This window comes from Seriola lalandi, unplaced genomic scaffold, assembly GCF_002814215.2.
Source record: "Seriola lalandi dorsalis isolate HSWRI2012SDOR001 ecotype SW California unplaced genomic scaffold, Sedor1 jcf7180002054840, whole genome shotgun sequence".
In the NCBI taxonomy this organism is placed as follows: domain Eukaryota; kingdom Metazoa; phylum Chordata; class Actinopteri; order Carangiformes; family Carangidae; genus Seriola; species Seriola lalandi.
In genome coordinates this window covers 706,079-733,887 of record NW_019525393.1, presented here as the reverse complement: position 1 = coordinate 733,887, position 27,809 = coordinate 706,079, and the positions used below count along the sequence as shown (strand labels likewise).

At 39.4% G+C, this 27,809-nt stretch overlaps 1 protein-coding gene across 6 annotated transcripts in view; it reads right to left on the bottom strand.

Moving 5' to 3' along the window:
- Positions 1-1,296: 1,296 nt before the first annotated feature.
- Positions 1,297-27,809, bottom strand: part of atp2b2 (ATPase plasma membrane Ca2+ transporting 2) — a 112,581-nt gene continuing 86,068 nt past the window's right edge. For 3 of the 6 annotated variants that reach the window (XM_087179442.1, XM_023426803.2, XM_087179441.1), the window contains 11 exons: positions 21,013-21,254; positions 19,813-20,047; positions 14,220-14,399; positions 13,976-14,063; positions 13,610-13,716; positions 12,351-12,542; positions 11,149-11,362; positions 10,839-11,050; positions 10,601-10,708; positions 10,254-10,436; positions 1,297-5,266 (listed from right to left, as the gene is read on the bottom strand). In XM_087179442.1, coding sequence (XP_087035568.1) covers positions 4,955-5,266; positions 10,254-10,436; positions 10,601-10,708; positions 10,839-11,050; positions 11,149-11,362; positions 12,351-12,542; positions 13,610-13,716; positions 13,976-14,063; positions 14,220-14,399; positions 19,813-20,047; positions 21,013-21,254 — 2,073 coding nt within the window. In that variant the 3' untranslated portion in view covers positions 1,297-4,954. Of the gene's footprint in view, positions 5,267-7,504; positions 7,555-7,866; positions 8,057-10,253; positions 10,437-10,600; positions 10,709-10,838; positions 11,051-11,148; positions 11,363-12,350; positions 12,543-13,609; positions 13,717-13,975; positions 14,064-14,219; positions 14,400-19,812; positions 20,048-21,012; positions 21,255-27,809 lie in introns of all 6 variants that reach the window. The other 3 variants (XM_087179443.1, XM_023426807.2, XM_087179444.1) reach the window with 3 other exon arrangements.

The following is a 27,809-nucleotide window of genomic DNA, read 5'->3' as shown; positions in this document are numbered from 1 at the left end:
TTTATGATGTTCTTAATACACTGTCTCCCTCTTCCCATCGTAACTGGATGGGATCAGTCCTGTACAAAGCTACTTTAGCATGCTGCAAGCATCAGCAATGTTAAGTCATGGAAACATATTTGGCATGTTGATGTGTTTGACCAAACTGCAGCTCTTAAAAATCTCAGGAAAGAAGCATTTAGTGTAGGACAAACATAGTATAGTATGTATCAGCTTTAGGACTGTACTGGTCTGCCACCTTCAATATAATCACTACTGTATAGTGAGATGTGCAGCATGCTAATGGACTTCACTGTGTGAATAAATCAGAAACACAAATACTTGCCCCTCCCGCATTAGCAGGGCTGAGATGCCCTTGGGCAAAGCTTTTCATCCGCAACTGCTCCAGTGGAGCAGCCACAGATCAAACTGGTGTTGTGCTGGGCTGCTTCTAGGCATGCAACTGGGAGAATATGAAAAGGTCATTCTTTGAAAAGGAAGCTGCTCTCAGAAAACCTTTTTTTTTTTTTAATGAAATAATATGAGATTTTTATTTATTTATTTTTAAATCTGCTTATTTCAAGCAGAAATATAGAAATATCTCAACTATTTCTGTGAAATTTTGTACATTCATGGTCACCAGATGATGGATCCTAATGACTTTGTTGATCTTCTGACTTTTTCCTTAGCGCCATCTTGAGGTTGACATTTTTGGTTTTGAATGAAATGCATTAAATAATATTGGATGGATTTTCCTGAAAGTTAGTTCGAAGACATTAATGTCCCCCTCAGCTGAACTGTAATTACTTTGGTGATCCCTTAACTTTTCCACCTGTGCCATCATCTTCATAATCTGCTAAACGAATGACATTCCCATCTGCCTCAGCTGTACTTTGTGATTAGTAAATGTTAGCATGCTAATATGCTAAACTAAGCTTCCGAACAGGGCAAACATTACACATCAGCAACAGTGCTAAACATCAGCATGTTAGCACTAGCCTCAAAGCACCACTGTGCCTACAGCTTTACAGAGGCAGCTGGAATTCAATGCAAATGAACATTACTTCCTCCTTTTTAAGCCTTTTTATGTCTGCATTCGAGACTAGAGAGAAAAGGGGGGAGAACCACCCTTGAACCAGGGATGTTGCAATTACTGTCATCAGTTTAAAACCCTTGGCTGGCAGCTTTTCATAATTAAAGTGAAACCCAAAAACATTTCCTATAAGCAGGAACTTTTGAAAAAAATCAGTGAAAATGGAAAAACAATCCAAGTCAAAGTGGTTGGTGAAGCACAACGAATCAGAACAGGACATGTCACACGGGGCCAGGACACACCATGCTGGGTCATGCTGCTCTGGGAGATTTATTTAGTGATTTTTCATTTTTTTGTTTTTATTATGTTTTTCACTTGCGCTCCTGTCAGGAGTGTGGTAAATGGGACAGTCAAGCAGCAAGAGTCACAGTTCATCATCATCATCATCATCATCATCATCAGCATCAGCATCATCATCATCATCATCATCATCATCACTGTCACCACCATTATTATTATCATCCGCCTCATGGTATCATAATAATAATTTTCATCGTCATTTAACTTTTTCCTCGAGCTAGAAAATAATTTACATCACATTGTTTTTACTGACTTTTGAGACCATAAACATTCCAGCAACACACTCAGGATTAAGGGTGGGTAACAATCAGAAAAGCATGACTTTTTGCATAGTATTAAATGAACAAAGACATTGAGTTCTTTATTTACAATTATTGTATAGATAAAAAAAAATTTCATAAAAACAAGATGAACACTTAAATCACTTACCCATAAATGGAATGCCAAAAAGTTATCTGTTGGCATTTCTCTTTTTCTTTGTTCCACAAACTGCATGCTGCTAAATACAGTACATCGAGGCAGGTGAGAGTATATTGCAAGAAGTATCATTGATATCATCATTATCATTATCATCAGCATCATCATCGCCATCATCATCGGTGTCATCATCAACATAATTATTGGTTGTTACAACACGTGTTATCATTTGGATGTAACCACGATGTTTTGAAGTGTTTCTGACAGGAGCAGTGATTGATTACATACAGCCAAACAGCTGTGTCGGCAGTATGACTCGTTGTGGTACATGATGGTAGACGTAGTCAGGAAGAGTTCCTGTTTTCACACTAGTCCGCATGGAGTTTCTGTCCTCAGTGGACTCATTGCTGTATTTACAAAGATTATTTTTAAACTCCATGTCTTTGCATCCTCTTAAAGCTGAATGTCCTCCTGGATGTAAAAGTGGTTTGAGAATGTTGGCTTAAGTCTTCTTTTTTTTTTTTTTTAATTGAAAATGCTGTTGTTGCTGTTGTAATGTTTTTTTGTTTCGTTTATTGTTTTTAATTTTTTACAGACAAATAAACAAATAAATTGTCAAGTTAAAACATTGGAAAATAAACAAAATAAATCAACAGCTTCTAAGCAGAATATCAGAATCCAGACTGTTTTTTTTTTTCAACTCAAATAAGACAGATTCATATTCAAATGGTCCATGTTACGTTTTCAACACGCCTGAGCTGACTGGTAAAGCTTGTGCACCCTCTCCAGATGGACATATTGACTGGGAAATGACAGAGGAGGAGGATATAAAAAAGAAAAAGATAGAACTGTTCAGATAAATGATTGTACATACTTTAGTAGTATATAGGATTTTTTTTTTAAGTAGAAAATTCTCAATTTTCTCAAGTTGCATAATGAGCCTATCACGTCATGCTTGCCAATGACTTCGGTTAGTAATAGAAATAACAATAGTACAGGCTAGTTAAGTGGCCTTGTCCTTCTGAGTGCAATAAGACTGGGTAAATGTGCCTTCTGTATGTAACGTCTCTCTGGTAATGTCTGATTGGTCAAAGCACAATAAATAGTTCACAACTAGTGAGTACAGTTGAGATGCTAGAGTACTGTATATTCTGTGACGGCAGGAAGACAAGCTTGGTTAAAACACACAAAAGCACATCTAGAATTACACCACAGAAGTTTTCATTCATAACCAGATAGTGCAGAAAAGGATCATTTTTTTATATATAGAAAAAGAGTCAAAGCAACATTCCATTTTGTTGTATTTTTTTTTTTTGTCAGTTTTTCCATTTTTTTCAGATGTTAAAAATGCCAACAGCTTTTGCATGTGTCTCTCTGCTAGAGGAAAAGAAACTCTTTTAAACCAAAATAAATCAAAATTAAATAAAAAAAATAACAGCACAATATATTCCAAATTTTAACAAAAACAAAATAGAACAAAAAGTCTGATTTCCGTGCGGTACAGATAAGCCAAATATAACTTTGTAAGTTTCTAATATGACTCGATTGCAGCCATTTGATGGTCACACATATTTTTAAAACATCAAGTCCTTCGAACAAGCAAGGTTTATCTAGAAGACAGTTCACTGTTAAGGTCCTGACATCAGCCTTTGGCTTGAGCACTGAGCTCAGGCCAGCGCTGCAGCACAGAAAAAAACAAAAAACACAATTTAAAAAAAAAAAAGAGAAGTAGTAGAGAAAAAAAAAGAATGAAATATTCCCCCTCTGTCACGAAAAGGAGGACTCCGTTTAGAAAAACCAAAGGCAAGCCACTCCAAATTGATCCCAACAATCATATAGAGTAATACTAAGATTCCACATTTACTATGTATCCCACCATATTTTGGTTTCTTTTTGTTTGTTCATCCTCTAAAAATATCTACAATATTTGACAAGATAGCAGGCAAATTCCAGCAAATGGTTTTCAGTAATAACACACCAACACAGCTCTGGACCTTCTGAGTTTCAGCTTTGCCTCCCTCTTTCTAGAAACCAGGAAGTTTATCTCTACGAGGTTGTAAACAAATTACATTCTCTTTAAGACATAAATAAGTCAAAGTATTTTGAGCCATTGAAGCAGGAACAAGGCAACATGCCAACAAACAAAGATAAACTCTCTCTAAATATATTTATATGAATTTATATTTATAGAATATATCCCATAAATGCTATCATCATCAACATTACTTTGTGTTCCTCTTTTCTGACAGGTGCAAAACTACTGTGCAAGTTGAGCCCTACCACCTCGTCACACATTTCCGTTTATGGATGAAATAAATTTTTACAGTCGGGTACATGTTCATGCCACACAGAGGAAGGAACTTTGCAGGCCAGGAACTCAGAGAAGCTGTCTTTAACTTAGTAGTTCAGCATGAGGCCTAGCCCATCAGAACGAAAGAACTTCAATAAAATTAAAACCCTTTTAAATAAAACTTGGGTAATGTACATTCATGCAGGAGCAACAATAATAACAATAATAATCAGAATCAGAATCAGAATAATAACAATGTTTTTCAATTGAATTTAAACTATCATCAGTATTGACAATGTTATTGTTGAGGAGAGGGAGTGTAAGGGGAGTTTTAGAGTCCGTCCCGTTTTGCAATTTTTACTCCACAGCAGTGTCTCTCCTTATTGTCCTCCTCCTGGTGCCACTAAAGACACAGTTTATACATATGTGCATTCAGCGGCACGCTTAGAAAGTACATGCTAACACACATATAGTCATACACACCATCGCTGCCGCCACCATACACATACAACCATAAAAGCAGGATGGCTGTGTAGGATTTGTGGCTTTGTTGCGCTTTTTTGATTGTATGTCAGTTTGTTTTTCTTTTCACCTTGCAGTATTACTTTAGATTTTCTCCATGTCGATTGGAACGTGGAGCTTTAGGAGCTCAAGGTTAAGGGGCAAAGATGGACATGTTGCCACAGGACCTGTCCTGTGTAGGCGGTAAATTGGGGACTCAGGGGCTGGAGGGTAAGAATTCAGCTGGACTGGGTGAAATTTTCGGGGTTGACAAGGTATAAGGTTGCAGTTACAGGTCTGGAGGGATTTGGAGGAGGCACACCCAGATTGCAAGGGAAGGAGGTTAGAGGTTAGAACTGAGGTTAGGATCAGGGTTAGAGGCTGGTCTCCAAGCTGTGCAGAGGGCTGGTGGGGCTGGAGGAAGCGGCTGATTTACTGGTGTCGATGGTGAGATTAATGCCACTGTCGATGGCGTTGTTGTTCTTGTTGGGGGACGAGGGCTGGCTGGAGTACTTCCTCCTCCTCCGAGCAGAATCTTCATCCGTGTCGTCGATGAGGGGGATGTTTGGCGTGGAGTCTTCTATCCTAAACTCGGGGTGTGTCATGAAGTTGTGGATGGATGATCTGGAGTCTGGTTTTTCCAGGCCTTCATAGAGGGAACTACGGAATGCATTCACAACGCGGATCTGTCGTAAAAAGGGAGGAAAGAGAAGAAAAACAATGAGAGATGACGCCAGAGATGAAATGGAAGGGTTGGAGGGACCCTTGGGATGAGAGAGAAGAGGGAAGTGGAGGAGAGAAGGGACAAAAGGGAAGGAGGGAACCTCTCATTTGAGGATAAAGAGGTGGAGAAGGGGGACAAGGTGAAGGAGCAGCCAGAGAGAGGGCAACTGCAGTCTGTGTTCTGCTTTCACAAGATAACTACGCTTCACAAGTCACTCAATTTTAGCGTGCAAGGAAAACCGTGAGGAAAACAATCATAAAAAAATACAACAAAATCATACATTTCAAGAAAAACAAATACCAAAGCAACACAAACGCTCGTTGTAAGTATACGCTTTAGTCCAATGTGCTGTATACCTAGAAACAAGCCACGTTAATAAATGGAATGCTCACGGAAAAAATTAAAGGAAAATATCACATGCAAGTTTGAAGAAATCTGGTGGACGAGGTCAGTAAGAAGGAAGGAGGTTAGATCTGAGAGATCCAATCAGGTGGTTTAAAAAACTTCTGGAGGTACCAGAGCACTGTCTGGTACAATATCCACACAGACTCTGAATGGGACACACAAACACACAAATATAGCACAGGGTGGGTAAAGCATGGTCCCAAACAGGGCGATGGAGAGAGTCAAGTCTACATGAGGAAGCTGGTTCAACACGAGCATTGCAGTGTAAAACTCACAACAAAATAACACATTCAAAAAAAAAAAAAAAAAAAAAAAAAAAAAAAAAAAAAAAAAGTGGCATCTAGACAACAAGCTAACACAGCAGGTTAAGATTTTATGAATACAGGAAGTAAACAAGAGGTCAACACAAATTACATGCACCAAGACAACAGGATGGTGAGGGAGTGGACACCAGCACACAGACTGCTGACACAGAACGCGTGATAGTGAATAATGAAAATAATAATATTACTATCAGAGGTCTGACGGTCAAAGCATGTTCTCAACTCCATGCACCTCTAAGTAAACACTCAAGTATAGGCCCCAAACTATGTGAATCTTAACTGAGATTAAACAGTTATCTTTGTATCCTGTCTGCATGTGCAGTATCGTCAACATGTTGAAGTTCAGGATGCACAGGAATCATCTGATGCTTAAAAAGATTTGATTTGATGTTTTTACAGGAAACTGAATCTGGAGTATACACAGGAGATCCAATAGGGATATCATGTCATCGTGGTTGCATTAATAATGTTCCTGTTTACATCACAAATCATTCCGGCCCGATTATTCTGTACAACTCATTTATTGCTACTTTGCATTTCTATTATTGTACATAACCACTAAATATTAATAAGTTATGATCCCCAGTGTATTATTAAAACATAATATGTTAACAGAGCAGAAAAAGTCTCAAAGATATTACAATTCAAAATTATGGGAGTACTGTATATACTCTAACTGTGGCAAAGTAGGGTAGAAGGAGACAAAACAGAAAAAAAAAATAATAAGAGGAGCCTGCCTGGATGAGTGCATGTGACAGGATGTCTGACAGGTAACACTGATGGGGTGTCAGAAAAGGGTGGGGGGTTGAATTTAAGTCAGTGGTGCTGCAGAGGATCTATGTATGTCCATAACTATGGCAACATGACAGTCAACTACACTGACAATATGGAGCGACAAGACGGGATGAATTATTGGTACAGTACTGCTATGTGGAGTTTCTCCGGTCCCCTCCCTTCCTGTCCAACACACCCTAAGCATTGATTTTCATTAATTAAGTCGAGACAGGAAAAGTGTTAAAGTGTGTGTGCGTGTCTGTGTGTGTGTGTGTGTTAGACAGACAGAGAGAAGAGAAGATGGAGGTGGATAAAAGCATTAAGTAGAGACAGTGTCTCCTTGTGGGTAGAACACTTCTTTGCAAGGTGACAAATGTAGAGTTCTTTAAAAGATGTCACTTCCCCACATACTGTAGCTTCACTTTAGTTTTTTAGTCATAGCAGATGATGTCAGCAGCAGAATACATAAAATAGCCTGTAAATTTTTGCTTTAGGTCAATTCAGCGTGGTATGCCTCATCTGAAGCAAACTCACAGATGAAATAAGACAACAATGCAACTTATACTTGAATGTTTACCCAGTCCCTTGGTGAGTTGATTGAAATTAGTTCACATCAATGTCCGTCAAGACATAAAAATGGGAGAATTGAGGGATGGGATGACGGATGGGGGATGAGCAGAGGGAGACAAACTCACAACCTGAAATGTCACGCCGTGGGTATCACCCTTAGTCCTGCGCTCCTAGCACTCTGGGGAAACAAACACACATTCACCAATGAGAGGACAGTACACCCAAGCATGGGAGGAGATATCAAGATGAATTTGAAATCCAGTATGAACAGCAAAAAGACAGAAGAAAGAGAGGAAATGAAAAAAGCAGATAGCAAGAAAGAACAAAAAGACAAATCTTCAGAGATGCCAACCCCAAGTGAAGACCATCACAGTAGTTAGTTTTAAGAAGAATACATCTGAAAATGTGTGGATTAAAGTTTTCCTCTTGGCAGGGTGGCACCTCTGAAGCAAAGAGAGCAGAGAAGCAGACTGACAGAGTTCTGACTCACGGCCAGTAGTGGGAGGAGCAGTAGCAGCAGTAGTGCTTGTAGGAGAGGAAAGGGCATTGGACAAGGACACGTGACTAGGACTAGAAACATTGGTTACATCCTGGGTCTGGCTGGTGGTGGATGATTGGCGTCTCAGAGCCCCCGCCCCCTGAAAGGAGGTGCCACTCTTGAAGGTGTTGACTACTTCAATCTGTGGGAGGAGAGCGGGACAGGAGAGGACAAATGGCTGCTCAGAGTGACACAGACCAAATGGCAACACAGGTTGACTGGCTGGGTGACTTTGGTGGTAAAGGGAGTACAGCGTTTCTCAATCATGACACGATGGGAGGGGGGGCAGCTAAAGGTCAGAGTGTAGTATCCCCTCAGTGAAATGGTGAAAAAAAAGGTCAGTTCACCCAAATTACAAAAAAAGAAAAAAAAAAAGAAAAGAAAGAAAAAACTCTATCATCTCTACTGGTGCCGTGTTTTGGATTTCTGCCTCTACCCTAATACAATTGAGGAAATTTCAGTGTATTGTGTACAGTGTATTGGTTAGAAGAAGTTCACTGCAATTTTATGGGCTACCTGGATTTAGAGATCCCAGACACAGAAACCTCAAAACTTAAACAAATAAAACCAAAACCATCTTCAAGGCCAGAAACCATTTGAGGTAGGTGAGAAAATTTGTTTTTTGGTAATTTGGGTGATTGGATCCTTTCAAAGACTGGCAAGTTGATGAGTGATTTTATAATATACAAATATACAGATGCAGCCATTTACATCATTCAAAGTCTATTGTTTTGTGGCATCTCCTATCACATTGCTTCAGGAATTAAAGGAAAACTACAGTTTATTACAGTTTTTCTCTGGTTCCGGCCATTGGTTCTACTTCTTGTGAAATCATCGTCTTCATCAGAGAAATTTGTAGTGACAGTGCCAAAAAAATCCAAATCCAAATCAAGTGCACAGATGATTAGATAGAAAAATTAATAAGTAAAAGCAAAATTGAGTAAGATTGCACTTACTGCACATTGGCACCAATGTGCCACCATGCAGAATCTCATTGGTTGAAGTTAAACCATGACACACAATGATAGTTTTTAGTTTTTGTGCACCAAACACACTGAATTACCCACAACACACTATTAAGATCGACACGCTCTCTACCCCCGAACAATTCAAGACAATGATCTCAAACCACTTCACCTCAGTGTGCAAATGTTTTCACCCAGTATGGTCCTCTGTGTATTTCTACACGTCGATGCAAATGAGGGAAACCTCAATGATTTTAAATCATAAATAAATAAATGAGAAATAAATGAGATAGACAGATGGTTCATCCAATCAGCTGCCAAGTATTTTTTGAAAGCGCCTGCCCTTTTCCAAACAGTTTCCAAAGAAGCCTTCCCAGATGGTTCTGTGTAACAAACCATCTGGTGTGTCAGGTTATAGGAGAACTGTAAGTGCACAACTATGGCAAGTGTAGTAAGTCAAAGTTGAACCAGGAAGTCGGCCTGTAACCTGTGAAGGATGTTTACCATGCAGTTTGTGTTAATGTAATTTCATAGTTTGTTTTTTTCTTCTCCTCCAAATAAATCTGAATAACCTGTGGTGTCGAAATCTCAGCCAGTAACCTGGTTGGTATAATATTATCACATCAGATCAAACTGATGGCTGAAGCTCTGTCAATAAAAGGTGAAATAAATTGTAGTTTTCCTTTAATACTAAAAAAAAACAAAACAATTTCTATTCTCTCTTAACCCTGTTTGGCTGCTTCTGTAGGATACTGGTCAACAATACCGTGTCATGGGATAGCTTCACCCTGGACCATCAGTGAGATGAGATCATTGAACACCCAAATCCAACACACAGGCAAAACTGTCTTGCATATCACAGTGATGGCGGTCTGCAGAGTTCGTCACAGTACAAACATATCATTGACTATTTCCAGCTGTATTTCACTCAGAGGTTTGACCGCCGATCTTCTGCAGGTCCACGCTGGTGTTCACATCAAGTCCAACGAGAGAAAGCTGCATCTTCATGCACCTAAATAATTCATCTTGAAAAAAAAATTACTTTATGTCTGTTACTGACTAACATGTACAACATATAGCATATTCTAGCATTTTCTTCTTGGGGGTAAGGTAATGTCTGTCGTGGTGAAACTTCCTACTGGAAACTGATTATATGACAAAGACAGACAGTAAAACAGAAAAGCAAACATCACAGGTGAAAGTTAAACTTGTTGGTGTTCATTGTTCCTCAAACAAAATAATACGTTTTATCATAAAGTATTGATATGAGGGTCTTTTTAAGTGTCAGCTCCATATTTAAACCAAAACCAAAATCTTTCCTTGAAATGAAACAGCAAATCGCAGCGCGGGGATTGAACCTTTTCGTGTTCTCACCTGAGTCTGAATGCGGTTGAGTCCTCTGAACCACAGTATCTGCCCTCTCCTCAGCTCCCTCTCTGCGTGGTCAATCTCTTCATTTTCTTCATTTACATCCTCCTCTGGTAACTCATCTTTCTGAGTTAGCTGGCCAGCCCTCCGCAGGAAGCGCAACCTGCTATTGGGTATGGTGGCAATGACCTAACCCGCAGAGAAGACAGAGCATTGGGTGAAAAGGAAAGGTGACAGGCTTACAGTAGAGATGCACAGAGGGAGAATAAAACATAGTAAACTATAAGGAAAGCAAGAAAAGAAGCACAGAGGGAGAATCTAAAGACAGAGAAACAGATGAGTTTGTATGTTACCTGCCCCCAGACGAGCTCTCCCAGCCCCAGGAAAACACACCACATCCACTTTTCCAGGTCCAGAGGTTGACAGCTGAATGGCTTCCCCCCAAACTGCACAATCACAATCTACACAAAGCACAGCACAAGTCAGACTCAAACACTATGAAAATATGTAGCATAGAATATATACTTATTCATAAAAAAAATGATTGTTCAATAGTTTCAACATAAAACTGAATAATTAGCATCAGCTTACCTGCACAGCAAAGGTGCCAAAAACAATAGAGCAGAAGATGGGGTTCCTGAAGATACCATCAAACACGTTTCGCTCTCCGTGGATTTTTCGAGCATTTATCTCGTTAAAGAGCTGCATCATGACGAAGGTGTTGAAGATGATGGTATAGTGCTCAGATGGAGGAGAGTGGAGAGGTGCGTTACGGCCGCTGTCAATGTCAAAGATTTGTTCGCCTACAGGGGGAGAAAAAAAAAAAAAACGTATTTGTTTGAACCTTTGTTATGTCGCATCATGTCTCTGGTGTACCGCAGAGCAAAATTACAGTCCGTACCAACAAAGAGCAGTGTGAAGATGATAACGAGCTGATAGACTCCGTGTCCGAGGATGTTCTTTGTCATGGTGCTGGAGATGAGAGGCTTGTTGCGACCGTATGGCTTCCTCCTCAGCAGAGACTCTGTGGGAGGCTCTGTTGCCAAGGCCAGGGAGGCAAAAGTATCCATGATCAGGTTTACCCACAACATCTGCACTGCCTTCAGGGGAGAGTCCTGGAGAAATGCAAGGGAATAAGAATCAGTAACTTCAACACAACCAGGAGTAGAGGGTAACTAATAACCACTCCTTTAGCTACTTTACCCAACGGACCTTTTTCACCCACCTGCATTATCATCTAAAATAAGCCATTGTTTTGCTTGTTTTGCATTGCACTCTAATGGTCTCGGATTACAGATTATACTGCAGTTCTGCTAATATAACCCACTCAACAGGATATTCCATTTTGATCCTTTCTGTAATGTCAGAAATAGTGACATTATTGTGGAAGTAGTGAAAGTGAAATTTTGAGTGGTTAATTTTGATTTGTGAAAACATGGTCTTATATGTATCACTTGTACTGTTTCAGGCCGTTTCAATCAGAACATGTTCCACACAACAAGCCACGACTACCTCAACGGCACAGATGGATATTTTATTGGTCTATTGATCAAACAATTTTTCCAGGAATTACTTTGTTTTAAGAATCTCTTCTTTCCCTTGTCAAGTAATTGTGGAGAAGGCTTGTGAGGAAAAAATGGTCACCACTCCAGAGAGCACAACAGAACCAGGGAGGGATTTGTTGAAATGGCAACATCAGAATGCCACATTGGCCTTTTCACTGTGGCCACACTGTTGAAAAACTGTGACTCAGAGCAAGCTTGAAAAGAGCTACTTCTACTTGTGTTTATCTTTTATTTTTAAGATTTTACCAGGGTCTTCAAATCTTCAATCTTCAATGTTCAAAATATCTTAGTAGATATTTAAATGTATTTATTTATTTTATATTAAATATCATAAAGTAGTTAAAGCAGCCACCGGTTAGATGTATGCTTTATTTTGGTAATATGTGTTTTCATAACTTACTGTAGTATTGTTGTTGTAGTAGCTCTGTATTTACTTATAGGAATGTGATGTTGCATAACTGTTAATGTTAAGCTGTTAAGCATCTACAGTTCATGTACAGTACATATTCACACACCCCCACACACATTCGCCTCTGACCTGTGTGATGCAGGCGCCAGTGAAAGCCACTATGACGGCCACAACGTTGACAGTAAGCTGGAACTGAAGGAACTTGGAAATGCTGTCGTAAACGTTTCGGCCCCACATTACCGCCTTGACGATGCTGCTGAAGTTATCATCAGTCAGAATGATGTCTGATGCCTCCTTGGCCACATCTGTACCAGCAATACCCTGGAAGAGTGCAGACATGGTGCAGTCAGAAAGAAACAGGGTTCTAGTACACAACTATGATGATTCTAAATTTGCTGATTGTCTATTGCACCAGAGTGTATTATTCCTCAATATACCACACAAAGAAAAATGAAAGAAATCTGTCTAAATTAACTCTGCAGCCACTGGACATAAGTGGACTCTGGAGTCAGCTCTGATGATGGATAATGATGATGCAGATTAATTAAGCAGACAGTGTGTGTTGATGGCTTGATGAGAGGAGGTTCCATATTCAAGGGACACCCTTCCTGATATTTTGTGAGTTAAAGGATGATTGGCAGGGTGAATTCAGAGAGCATGCAGTCAACCTTGTGCTCCATAGTAGTGATAGGATAAAAATTAAGGAGTGTAATTGTCGGAGTATTGCTCTCTATTCTCTCAAAAGAGCAGATGCATACACACACACACACACACACAAGTAGAGGAAACTAGTTTCACTAATTTCTGAATGTCAAAGGACCACACTGATGATTTCATTCATATGGTCGGCCTAGTAACTACTACCATCTTACACCTTACGTCACTGATTTCCAACGAGGAATCAGGCTTAGTAGGTACTTCTGCAGTTACCCGGGGGTATATGGAAACATGCTGCAGTGGCCGAGGTAATGTGAAAAGTAGTTGTCACCATAACTGATAAACTAACAGCTATGACTACACAGGATACACTTCTCACATTAAAACCCTAATTAGTTAATTAAGGTCAGCAGAAATAGAGAAAGCAACAGCCAAAGAGCAAATACATATAAAGTTGGGATTAAGAACAGAATCAGTATTTTGTCTATTGTTCTTTATATTTTAGCAGTTTGTTGTCTGAAAAGTCTGAGTAATCTACTGCAACGAAACTGTGCAAGCTCAGAAATCCACTAGGGGGAGCATGTAACCTACACAGCCTGAGGCAGAGTGCCTGTGAAGGATCCCTAAATACTGCAGAGGTGAAGAAGACATCTGCAGATATCGTCTCACACAAAGGCAAGCAAGAAAGAGAAAGACACACACAGAATAAACTGAAAAGAGGGGTTGCTTACCATGGCGAAGCCAACATCAGCTTTCTTTAGAGCAGGTCCATCATTGGTCCCGTCTCCAGTCACAGCCACCACCTGCCTCTGATCTGCCATAGTGCTGTCAATAATTCCTATCAAACACACATGCAGCGGTAGACGTTCATTGAATACAGCTTCAGAAATGTGGAGAGGCAACATAACTCCATGTGAACTTTGAATGTATTGGAAAGCAGGCTTGATCATAGTATCAGTTATTCACTGCTTTCACAAAGCTTTGTCAAATTTCATGCCTGGTAAAAAGATGTGTAAGTGTAATGATGAACAACCTCAAAACAATTTGAGTTTCATTTCATCAGTAAATCAGAATATGAAACAGTGCAACTGGTTTACCTTTGACGAGTGTGTGTTTGTCGGTTGGGGAGGATCTGGCCAGAACTCGGAGTTTGGGCCAAACCTTGTCAATTCGCTCTTGCTCCACCTGGACATGCACAAGAATCGCACACACACACGCACGCCCACGCACACACACGGAAATATGGAGAACAAGTGGTTGCAGTTTTTTTTTTTCCCTCTTTTTTATTCTAAATTCTCTTCTCTCAGCCTCTCTCGCTCTCTCTGACAGTAGTTAAAGTACCTCTCCTTTCTCATTGCGGATCCTCCTGTTGAACTCTTTGCCGTCGATGCAGAGGAAGTCTTCTCCAGGGTGGATGATACCACACTTGATGGCTATGGCCCTGGCTGTGTTTATGTTGTCTCCCGTCACCATGCGCACCGTGATGCCTGCACGCTGGCACTTCTGGATGGCATCAGGCACCTAAAATGTGATACATGAACACGTGCGTTGATCTTTGGGCCACTTGTGGGCAGTGGAAACAAGTGCTGAATTCAACAATGACATTGTATCATCTTTTAAGTTGATAAGATGAACTTGTTAGCAAACAGTTGCGTATTTACACACCGAGCAGATACAGAGGAGCATTTATTTAGAGTTGTGGTTCTATTCACCTGGTGAATGTTAAACCAACATTCAGTTTTTGGTCGCAGTTACCTCTTGAGGTTGATGTGGGCTCTTTATCTGCTAAATGCTCCACTGCGTTTGTGGGTTTTTAGAGCTTTCTCCCTGAAAGCAGTTGCCTGCTGAAGTTGAAAACAACACTATGGGATTGGTGAGACTGAAGCAGGAAAGTACCGGGGCACACAGTTCAACAATGTTCTGTAGTACGAAGAAGAACTGCAGAGTCAGGTGATAACTGTCTTCGTCAGTCAAAGCAAGTTTCACATAAAAGTAGTCATGTGATCCATTGCTAATATAAAAATATATATTGCAGCCACTTTAAGAACATTTCAATAGCAACAATATTCCTATCCTTGACAGACAAAACATACGGGTACAAATACAGAAAAATCTAACTCCATTATACTTCCAGAGCAGTATCCATCTGCCTTTGGCCCTTTTTGTATTAACAAGATGTATAATTAAGCATTTTATCTGTGCTCTTTTCCCTCTAGACAGCAGTCTAGAAGATTAACTGGGAGATATTACTGTATGGAGATTGATCTGTGGTAGAACAAGTGAGCAAAGGCAGGGTATGAATTCAGAAACATGTCTTCTTCCTGACAAAGGTCAGTGTGGGCGAGCTCTGCTCTCCAAACCCACACATAAACAAATGTGTGCACATACGGTTAAAGCAACTCACATCTACTAGCACATACACACAGGCCTGTACTCTCTTTGACACACACACACACACACACACACACACACACACACACACACACGGAGGCAGGAATATGCATACTTTCCACTTCACACTCACAGACACTTGGGCATATTGCACATACACATGGGAGCATGTGTGTACTCATAAAGACACACAAACAAACAGTATAACATCGATTGGAAGACTAAATGAATCCACCACCGCAAAGTGTGCACAATGCTGAATTGTACATTACACTGCCACATCAAGCTGCTCATGCATGTAAACATGAAGGATTTAACTAATTTAAAGGATTTTAAAGTATATCTACACAGTGGACGAAGGTAGGTCTTTAACGAGCTGGAGGTCAAACAAACAGAAACATAGGTTTACATCCTACTTGTAAATTAATATTTCATGATTCTCTTGTGTGCATACATATACATACATATATATATATATATATATATATAAATAAATTCATTCGCGATGTAATTTTCCGATAAGGAAAAGGAGGTTCAAAATGATACAGCGATATTATTCACAGATATGCAATTAGAGGCCTTTTATCATCAGTATTATGTGCTGAGTTGGTAATTTGTACAGCAACGGTGAAAAGTTTGTGCTGCAAAAAGCACAACATACAATTCATTAGTAGTCATTTTAAAATAATATGATCTGACAAGGTAAAGAAGTTCTTGCAGTAAATATTGTGGCAAGAAGAACACATTCTCTCGACTGCTCTCACTCAGATGTTTTTTTTATCAAGATATCAGCTTCCCGTCTGCCTATCTCTTATCCCTGCTGTCTGTTTTACTCTCCTTTCTTTTGGATTCCCAATGCTCTTGTTGACTGGTCATCAAAAGGAGGAGGTGGAGAGAAGAGGAGGAGAGGAGAAGAGTGAATGCTTATTAAAAATATAATCTGGCCTGACAGAGGGAGAGGTTAAGAGGCTAGTAGGTGAGACTGAAAAACAAGCCTCTTGTGTCTCTAATGTGGATCTGGTTACACTCTCATTTTCCCCCGTTTCTCTCCTTACCTGTCCTCCTCCTCCTGCGGTCTCGCTGTCCTCTGACATGAACCTGATTTTGAATCTGTTTATCTTTTTCAGTCTCTATATCTCTCTCTTTTTCTTTTTCTCGCTATTTTCCTCCATTCTTCTCTAGTCTCTCCGGGGGCAACCCTACAGAGCAGCTGGTTATTAAAAGAACATTGCATTCTGGAGGAAGAAATTAGAGACTAATAAACAAGCCAAAAACATGTTTATCACTCTGTGTGACCTTTTTAGCAGAGGGGAAAGTCATCTCATTTCCAATATTAGCCAGTCTTACGAAGAAGCCTGGAAAGATATTATTGGAGTGCAGCAGTGTTTGGTGCACTGCTTTTCCACATTGGTTATTGAAAATGTCAGATGTTAAGTGACTCCTTTTGTGGAGAAAAAGAAAAGGGAAATTCTGTAAACTTCCAGACTTGGAGCAATGCAACGGGCCATACTGATATCTACAGTTTGAAATATTAGGTAATCAATGCTGCAGCACCTGCATAAACCACATTTATTGCATTTCCAATGTGCAATAGTTGGCTTTTCTCCTGCACATTTCTTGCTATTTGGAAGTTTTATTCTCAGGATAACTCGAGAGCTGGTTTGCTTAAAATAAATGACAACCTGAAATAACACTGTGATACAACATTTTATTCTCTTTAATTTGCCTGGTTGTTTATAAGATTGTTCGCTTATTCGTTTTGAGAACGATAGTTTCTCTTTTTTGCTTCTTCTCTCTGTACTTACTTTTTTTTTTTTATCTACCTCGGTTCAGATGCTTACATAACTTGGCTTCAGATGCAAAAAGAGAGAAAGGCATAGTGAGAGAGAGAAAGGAGGGTGAAGAGAAAGTCAAAAGAAAATGAGCAACCAGACAGGTAAAAGTCAAACCCCACAATATGAGGAGAGGTGGAGAGCAGAAAACATGACGGGGAGAGGTTGAATGAGAGACCTTGTTAGAGAGTGAGGAGGGGGGATGGAAGAAAAAAAAAGATGAAAGGAGGAAGTTGAATAATGCAGTAGTCAGTTTCCTGCTTCCCTGTACCTGCACTGGAGCTGTCAAGTGAGGTCAGTTTTCCTACTGTACGCAGATACTTCTTTCCACCACTTTCTCTCTCCCAATTATAGTCCTCTTTTCTTTGAAGATGAATTGATCATAGAAAATGTGCACCACTGAACACTATTTGTTGATGAATAACTTATTCCTTTAATTGTTTTGCCTTCCACTGTGCTGAAAGAGGTACTTTAATTAAAAATAAGACATAAGTGAAGGGGTAAAATACTGAATTTCAAGTATAAGTAAGTAGAAAAGCCGCAAATTAAATTATTTAAAAGAAATACACAAAAAAATCACATTCCCTCACACCATATCTCCCAATTTGAGGATTTTCAGGTTTTCATTTCTTTTGTAGGGTTATGTACTCCTCTGCAGGTTGAGGCTATTCTTTAACCCTATCTACCTCTAAAACTATTCTCGAAAATGGATTTGATGGAAAATCACCATGAATTCCTTGTTATCACTAATCCAAGCATGGAGGAGAATACGTACAAGTTCATCTCTGTCACAGCATAGATACATTTAAGTGGTTATGGTTGGAGAGTAAAAGTATAAAGTGGAGTTAAGTATCAACACCTATACTTAAATATAGTCACTGTACTTCCTCTCTGCGGCCTTTCCCCCTTCCAGAACAAAGTAAAAGCCTTTTGGTTTAAACAGGTCCATGCCTTAGTAAGCACAGTAACTTACTAAGCAACTAAACAGTATTGTTCTAAAATTGTGTCTCAGCCAGGAATCATACATGTCAGGGCCCAGCATAATACATGTTATCTATATAAAACAGTACATACATTCACAATATGTAACATTGTAACTGCAACACATGTAAGTGTAACCTGCATTTTTATTAAATGTAATATTAGCAATGTATGAAAACTGAGCAGCACACGTGCAGTCAGAAATCTCTAGCAGGTTAAAGCTGATTGGCCCAGTCTTGAGTGTGCATTTCATGAATCAATAATCATTTAGTGAGGCATTCATCAGTGGAGCAATTGATCATGCAAACACCCTATTGTCAAGCCTTTCAAATGACACATGATCCCTTTCTGTCAGCTCGTTGTTCAGGCTGCTTCTGTAACCAGGTTCCTGCTGCTTTGTTCACTCTCTACCTTGACAGCTCCACATTTAGATCTGATATCATAATCAATACAGATATATTGTATTATATTTATTCTCAAGCACATCAACAGAAAAGATTTATTGTAACAGCAAAACCATTAATAAATGCTCAACTGTAAATAGGTGAGCATTCCTCACTGAAATACAGTCACCTATTCAAGTTCCATTCAGACAAGTCTGACGTAAATAAAGGTGATTTTATAGGCGAAATCACAGGAATGGAAATGGTCTGATGTAACCAAAATCCATAGAAAATCCATAGAAAATGTTGTGGGGAAAAAAAATGGATTAACCAGACCAACTGAATATTAACAGTCCCAGTCTTAGAAAGCAGGGAAAAATCCAAGAAAACTGCATAGAAGAGATAAAGAGGGACTCAAACTACTGTATTTAGTATATATACAGTTTGGCAAGTGAGTGTGCAAATGTTTATTTAATTCTTTTTTTTCCTTTTTTTTTTTTTTTTTCTTAAGAGGCTTGCATAATAAGGGGTCTCTGTTGCTTCTCTTTATAAATACTTCCATCACACTGAACTACATGAAAGAGGTCAAATGTACTTTTCTTCCAGCCTGAAGCCATCTCTGAATTCATTTTATTCATGTGTACTTTATGTATCTGCATAAACATTTTACCCTCTCAATACATTTAATAAATATACTGTATATCTATTTATTATTGAACTAGAGTCTCTACCTTTATCTTTACCCATTTCATACCACACAATTCATTTATGTCTCAGTATGTCTCCTCTAACAGCATCAAGATAACCTCTAAGCTATAACTTGAAAAATGTGCTGTTTTCAAACTTGCTGTCTATAATACTGCCATGCTGTGGCTTCCACCATGATTTATTAACCCCCTTGTCACATTGATAAGGCATACACATATTGACTATCTTTGCACAGTACAACCATACTGTGTTTGAAACAACACGGCACAGTGTTGACATACAGGACGTAAATGACTGCTGTCTATCATTTTTAGGTTGTCTCTTGTTCAGTGTTACAGAACTGTACATATAAAAGCCTGATAGATTGATAGATAGATAGATAGATAGATAGATAGATAGATAGATAGATAGATAGATAGATAGATAGATAGATAGTTCCTGAGGGAGAATTACATTGTTACAGCAGCTTGCACAAGTAGCACAGAAGAGGCACTGAAAACGTAAAAAAAAAACGTCTTGTGCTTTAAAGTTATGGTAAGGACAGAAATGTGACAAAGCTGCTTATAGTTGGTAGTAAAGACCATTTGCCAAACATCTACTATTCTCAGTGTATAACAAAAACATCTCACGCTCTCCTACCTCTGGCCTGACAGGGTCCTCTATCCCAACGACACAGATGGCTGTGAGGTCACTAAGGATGTTGTTCTCATCTTCCCAGTTTGGCTCAGGATCGTTGGAGAAGTCACGGTACGCCACACAGATGGTCCTCAGGCCATCACATGCCATGGGCTCAATCACCTTCTTCACCATCTCGTCCTTGTCCCGTGGACGGAAAACCCTCGACTCTCCCACCTCGCTCAGAATATGGCTGCATCTGTAGTTAAGGATGGGTTGAAGAGCATTGGGGATAGAGGTATTTAAAGTTGTGTATTGGGACTGTTAGTTTTTTGAGCTACGCCAATATGACCAAACGTAGAAAACAATAAAATTATCTTAATATTATTTTTCCAAACATTGAGGAAAATGTGTTCAACTTGATGTCCACCACAGTTTCAACACGTCAGTGGTTTCTGGACTCATGATCCTCGATGTCATGGTGAGGAGTACCTGATGGTCTATTGAAAGCAAAAGATATTTACTTGCAGTCAGACATTAAATGGATTTCTAATGGGCAAACTGAATGAAAATACAAATGGAAATAGACAGGTGTACTGGTGTGCAGTGCAACACAAAGAAGTGGATCGAATTCAAGTGCTCTTAGTCATTTAGCCATTTAAGACAACGAATGGACTGTTATCTGTGCAAATGTCATTTAGGACTCTCATCAGCTTGCTTTTGTTTTTTCATTTTAATTAGCATTTTACCTTACTTACCCTCTTAGAATGAATCTGTAGCTTCCTCTATATTAAATGTACAGTATGTTAAATGTATTAAATGTATGTTGGCAGTGTAACACTCAAGAAACCTACATGACTTCATAATTACGTTACGTTAAAGGCTTGATTTTAATATCGTTCTGTCTCTGAAGAGAATTTCTGCCTCCTCCTAAAGTGGGTGAAGGAATTGCCTCTCATATTTTTCTCAGAGTTACTAATTTGTTGCTGTAATGTCACAGTAATGTACTGTAAAATGTCACAATTATGCGACCTTCTCCCACTCTCACTGCCTAGAGAATGTGCAATAGGTTGTGCCCTCAAATACATTATGCACTTTAGAATGGTTTGCTATATATTTCGCGAAAAAATACAGAACTTGATTATATAATATTACTGTACAATAATGACTATGCTGTTATTACTAATCAGAATCATCTTCTCTTAATCACAAAACCAGACTCACTTTTTGAGGACGATCTCAGAGGCTCCCTTGCTGTACATGCGGAAGCTCCCATCAGGCAATTTGATGACGGTGCTCATGGACTTCCTGACAGAGTTGAAGGTGTAGACTTTGTAAAGCTTCTCCTCTGGGATCTGGTTTCTTATTGGCTGGTAATCCCGCTTCAGGTCCAAAACCAATCCCAGCAGGCCGCACTCTGTCTTGTTGCCCACCTGCTTTGGCAGACCACCTTCCTTATCTGGGGGCTGGAGAGAGGCAGAGGAAGAGATTTTCTCATTTCACAGTTTATATTCAGAACAATATTTCCTGCATTATGGACGAATTTGTGCTTCTTATTGATCTGTGGTTTTCACTTTCACATTATATCGCTCATTGAAATTCTAAAATTTTTTTACTGCACCAACAGCTGTGTTTTCTCATGGAGACTTTTCATGGAGTCTCTAGTTGAGCAAAATCTAGAAAAAGACATTACTGTTTGTTCGGTGATCTATTCTATCCAATGACTGAGAATCTCTTTTCTTCAGTGCAGTACGACTAATGTAAGGCTTGAAATAGCTGCTAGTGATAATTAACCAGCTAGCAGGTGAAAGGGCTGCTCTGTGTGGGAGGGTAGGAGATGAGATGGATGGAATCAGATTTGGATGCTCTTATTTCAGGCATGCAGCTCAACCCTTTGCAATCTGTAATCGTACATTTGAAATGGTTCAGTAAACATCTCAGCATCCACATGTCGACATGACTACATGGATTGGGAACGCATGTGATGTGTGTTTTTTTTTTTTTTTGCATAACATATGTACTGTATGGTATAAAATATGGTTCTGATATGATCATTAGTATTTTGGGCTGCAATTTATTTTCTCCATTATGGGCTTATTCTTTTATTTTGTGGAATAAGTAAAAATTTTCTCCAAACAGTCTAATACTCAGAGCTATTCAAGTTACTGTGAAAGGAAACAAAAAACAGGCAGTAAATCATTGCTTTTTAAAAGCTGGAACCAGAGCGTATTTCTCATTTTTGCCTAAAAAAAAAATCACTTGATTAGTAAAATTGTTGCTGATTAATTTGTTAACGACTGATTAATGTGTTTACCTCCTAGTAGCAGGGAAATATCATACAGTACATTATGTTAGAGTAATTTCTCTGCCTCTCAGAGCTGGAGTGTGTTTATTATCAGCCAACAGTTGAGCCTTCTATTGGAGGACTGTGTGTGTGTGTGTGTGTGTGTGTGTGTGTGTGTGTGTGTGTATGTGTGTGTGTGTGTGTGTGTAATCTGTTCAAATCTGTACACATGGCTATTCAGGTGGTGTAGTATGTGTGTGCAATTGCGTACACACATATTGTATGTGCAAGTGTGAGAGTGTGTGCATGTGGTCAGCTTGTGGAAGACTCAGCGTTGCCATCGCAACACTGGGCAAAGCACACTTGGAAGGAGAGACTTGGGAAAAGAGAGGGTGCTCTCTCCACCACTTGGGGATTCTTACTCTTTGGCTCTGATTCTCATACAGGACTCTCACTCATCTCACTTCACACATGTCCTCGAATCTTTCTGTGTTTCCCTTTTCATCTTTTTCTAATCCATATTTATTAGTATTTCCCAAGCCACACTCCATTTACTCACTATTTCCCCCCCTAATATCCCACAGTAACACAAGCAATAAAGCATGCAGCATGACTATCCATCTTTCTCGGAAAATGCCCTGTTTTCTATTTCTCCCAGTGTGACAGAACAAATCTCATTATCATCAATATCCTGCACAGACTCACACACACACTGACCATTGTGTGCGACACTGATGCTCATGAGTCCGGACACATCGGAGAGAGTGCAATCCAGACTGTCATTATTCATAACATGCCTCTTCACATAATCACACATTCTCAAGCTGATAGTCATTTTAGTCAGATAATAGACGAGTGGGGATAGAAAAGACGTTCAACATTACCCCTCAGAAATGCTAATCAACTAATAATTATTGTCATTATTGGTTAATCTGCCAATTATTTTCCTGATTAATTGATTGCTCTGAAAATGTCAGAAAGTAACAAAATATGCAGAGTATAATTTCACAGAGCTCGAGGTAGCAGCCTCAAATTCTTCATCTTGTCCAAAACCTAAAGATACTCAGTTTACCAACAAGTATCAAATCCTTACAGTTAAGGAGCTGGAACCAGAGGATGTTTGGCCTTTTTGTTTGAAAAATGACTGAAACGATTACCAAAATAATAAATTTTCTGTTGATTGACTAATCACATCAACTTAATTGTAAACAGTCATAATTCTGGGCAAAATAAATCAATAAATTAGTTGTAAAAGTCTGTGAACAATAACAGGTGAGCGTTGATGTATGTCATTGTTGATCAGTATAATCGAACTCAGGGCTGTTTGGTTGTACAACTGGTTGTTAAATTTGGTTCATTGGGATCCTTATTAGCTGGCACTGAGGTGACAGCTAGTCTCTCCCTGGGGTCTTGCTATATAGTACCTACAGTACATTTGACACCTACACTCACAGCTAAAGAACAGCTTGTTTTCAGGTATATTCTCTTTCACTAACACACACACACACACACGAGCACACGCACGCACACACACGCGCACACACACGCACACACACAAAACAACACAGTATGTCAAAAGCACACTGATCATAATGCTTCTGACTTGCCGCTAAGCAGACACCTTCAGTCTGTGCTATTTGCCCCCGAAATAGATTGACTGCAGGCTTGCTGTTCTGCTTCTAAACAAGCCTCCAACCAAAATTAGATTTAAACGGATATCTTGACATTTTGATGTTTTGAATTTTACTTTATAACTGTTGTTTTCTTCACTTGGCACTTGCTCCAATGTGTTGAGAAAGATTCTGTATCGGCAGTGTAGTTAATCACATTAATGGCTTGTTGGAATTGGTACAACAACATTCTCCACCTAATGACTGGGTTTGTCCACCTGCTAACAAGGTTTTGATAGTGGATGCTAATAAACTGTGTTAATGTGCCTTTTTAAGGTAACGGAGAAAGGCTAAAATATATTTCAATGCGGTCAACAAGAAAATAACCACTGAATGCAATCTATTTGTTTAATATTGCCATTTATTTCCCATAGTGTAATTTTACTGGGGTTTTTTTTGTGTCTAATCTGTGCGACATGCGACATCTATTATGTCTGTCTGCCCTGGAAGAAGGATCCCTCCTCTGTTGTGAAGTTTTTTGGAGGGGGAGTTTCAAGGGTCTAAGAATAGAGGGCGTTGTACTGTATGCTGCGCAGACTATAAAGCCTTTTGAGGCAAATCTGTGGTTCGTGATTTTGGGCTAAATATTTCAAACTTGACTTGACCTATCTTGGTTGTGATCAACAGTGCCAAGGTTTCACTTTTCATTTTCCTGTTAGCTTTGATTTCAGTAAGTCCTACATCTAATGAAGCGGAATGCCTTGGAAGGATTCTAAGCAATCTGTGGAAATTTGGCTGAACATTGCAATCTGTCTCGTGAGCGATCAATGTTTGCTTGAACAGCTGAATATTTTGAAACCACAATTTCTTAAGAAACAATGAACAATGATTCATTCAGACTCAGACATATTTTACATGTCCGTTTAGCTGCAGCTGCCATGATCCTGGGGTTCCAGCTGAGAGGATTAGAGAGAAAGTCATCAAAAATCTCATTAATCATTAAAACCCAATCAGAGCACTGGCCCATGTCCACCTAGTAATTGGACATATCTGGTTAATGTTCAGCTGTGTGTCTCACAGACACACAGAAGAGTATAAATACTTTATACCGAGTTTGTGGTAAATAACAGAATTAATGCCTTTTCCTAATGACCAATGATTACATCAGGAAGACACTGCCTGTCATTGGCTAATGAGAGGATGGAACAAATGGCCTCATCAGCACTGTCTGCTAAATGTTTGGGAGAAAAGGCTCCCAGCAACAGATCAACAACATGCTAAACCAGTAGATGTAAATGACCGCCTGAAAACCATACAGGATGTGTCAGAGTTTCTACACACACCTTAGTTAAGAAATTATGTTTGCTTTACAAAACATATCAAAGAGTCATGTCGTCACATATTTAGATTTTGGGTCTTATTTCAGTAAAAGAAGAACATTATTTGGTCAACTGGTATCAGTGATTCCACTTAATTTCCCTTGCTTCATCAAGTTTAGAAAAAAAAATTTGAAGTGTGTGTTTGTTCTGTTTGATTTTGAGTTATGTGTGCTGGCACTTAACGTATCTGAACTTTGGAAGATTAAATTCTTATTTGCTTATTTGAAATTAAGGCTTTACAAAGTGATCCTGTCTTTCCCTGTGATATAAGAATGCAAACACTGTTTTGGCCCAAATAAACCGTAAGACATATTTCTTTGGGAAGTTGGCGTGTCTGGTTGGTTCAGGAGAATGGCAGTAGCCAGGAGGTGAAATATTATTAATGTAATCGCATATTACTGATCATTGAAAAATCAAACAAATCAGTTAATGGAGATTGCTGAAGTAAAATTCTTGATCTTCTACTGAGTCAAAATATCATATCTATTCGAATATACACACACACACACACACAAGGGTATATATATATATATATATATAAATAATAGTAAACAATTTGAATTGTTAAAGAGATAAATTTTGAATAAGAAACAGACACAACTGAAACTCCTGCCACAATGTAGAGAAACACAGAGAAACATAGACACCAACTGCTGCAAAAACTAAACAAGGCAGGGCAAAAGAGTGATGAATCAACAGAAAATAAACAAAAGGCAGACAGCATCACCGCTGCCTTTTTATTGTCCGAGATTCCGCAGAGGTTTGGCCTGACGTGGGTTTCTACGCACAAGGACAGTTGCTGGCATGGGATGCCCGGCGTTGGCATGACTCGGCCACTGTTGGCACGTCCTTGCCTGGACGTGGCTGAGGACCAGCTGCCCTCTCCCTGGTCCTTGGGTGCTCCCGCAGGCAAGGACATATGCCAGAGGGAGAGCTGGCAACTTTACTTCCTATACCACCTGGGGCTCTCCTTAATCCATCCCTCCTGTTCCTTCCCTTACTCTTCTCTGCGTCTCCATTTTCTTCCTTTTTCTCTTCACACTCTACTCTTTTACCACACTTACATTTTTCTCCTGTCTTTCCCTCTCTCATTCTCCCCCATCTTCCTCACTCCTGATCACTTTCTCCTCTTCCTCACTATCAGGTTCCCCAGTCTCTCAGAAGCCACCCCGCCCCCACCGCCTTCCCTCCCGTTCCCTCTTTGCATGTAGGAGTGGATGATATTCTAGCTCTCCACATGACTGTACCAGCCAACTGGGCTGAGGCCTGGAGGCGTGCTGGAGGGCAGTAATACAGTCTTCCAGTCCATGATAAGGACACTTGTCACGCGAGTGTGGTTCCTCTCTCCTCTTCTTGTATAATTTTCCCATCTTCTGTCATAATTTTTTTTTGCACTAATCCTTGCTTTACTTCCCTCTCCGCTACATAGTTTACGCCCACTTTCAATTTGCTACATTAGACAAACTATAAGACAACACATACAGTTAGACTTAATAAAGAAAAAAGTCTAAATCAAGAATTTGTATCTGTCTATCAAATTGTATATTTGTATACAAATTGCAAAAGTGCTTTTGACATTAATTGCTTCCGTGATGTTTTTCTTAGTTTAGTTCTATGATCTTTTTTCCTGCTTTTTGCAAATTGTTTTGTCACAGACGTGCAAAGCTTCAAATATTCAATATTGCTTTAAGCCGGGTGCTGCCTTTGATGTGTGACTGGCAGGTTTATATCCGCTATTTAGCACAGAGAGAATGGTTTTTGATTGATTTGGTGCTCGTGGCTCGTAGGTGTATTGATAGTCCAGCAGCATCCTGCACAGATTGACTATCCACTATCTTATATTCTGGGATGAAGGTGATGTGGGGAAGTTTTAGATCAGGTGCTTAAAAGCTCATCTGGTTCAAACACACAGTCCTTGACCTTGGAATTTCCACAACTTACACTACACGCCATGGTTAGTATTATTTTTTAGTTTTAAGTTTGTTTACATTAATTACAGTCCTTTCCTGATTTACATTGAGATCTGCGTATGGACACTTCCCTGCCATTCCAACATATGGATTTCAGATTACATGTCCTGTAGCTTTAATTCAACTTTGGCAAAACATTTCACATACATTATTCTTATTCATTTTTGGTGAGTCAAAACCTAAATGTGCTCTGGGGTATTTGTCAAGATGCTGTAACAAATGCGTCAAAATCAAAGCTAAACCATGGATACTGGCTGAACACTAGAAAAAATTACTATACAACTGCCACGCAATGGCAGTGACATTGAGTATTAATGCCATTGTTTGGTGAAATAATCTGGCATGTGATCAGTTTCATTACCATTGACCTCACACTCCAAATATATCCTTGATGTGTTTAATTGACGCTGGTCTCCCAAACCAACAAAAACACGGTCAATCAAAGCATGAAATCTACCGAGTCATGTGTGACAGAAATGCAGGGACCCCATTAAGCTTTGCGCCTTTGAAACATCAAAGCATTGTCATTCTAATGTGATGACAACTTCTCTTCTCACTGCCATCTCATCCGCACTGTCAAGACTGTAACCAAGTGCTAAACATAGAGAAGAGAAGAGAAGAGAAGAGAAGAGAAGAGAAGAGAAGAGAAGAGAAGAGAAGAGAAGAGAAGAGAAGAGAAGTCATTTGGACATAGGTTTGTTGTGGATTTCTTTCTCTTCTCTGTGTCCAAAACCTTTCCAAACATTGGGACACTGGGTGCTTCAAGCTACAGACATCC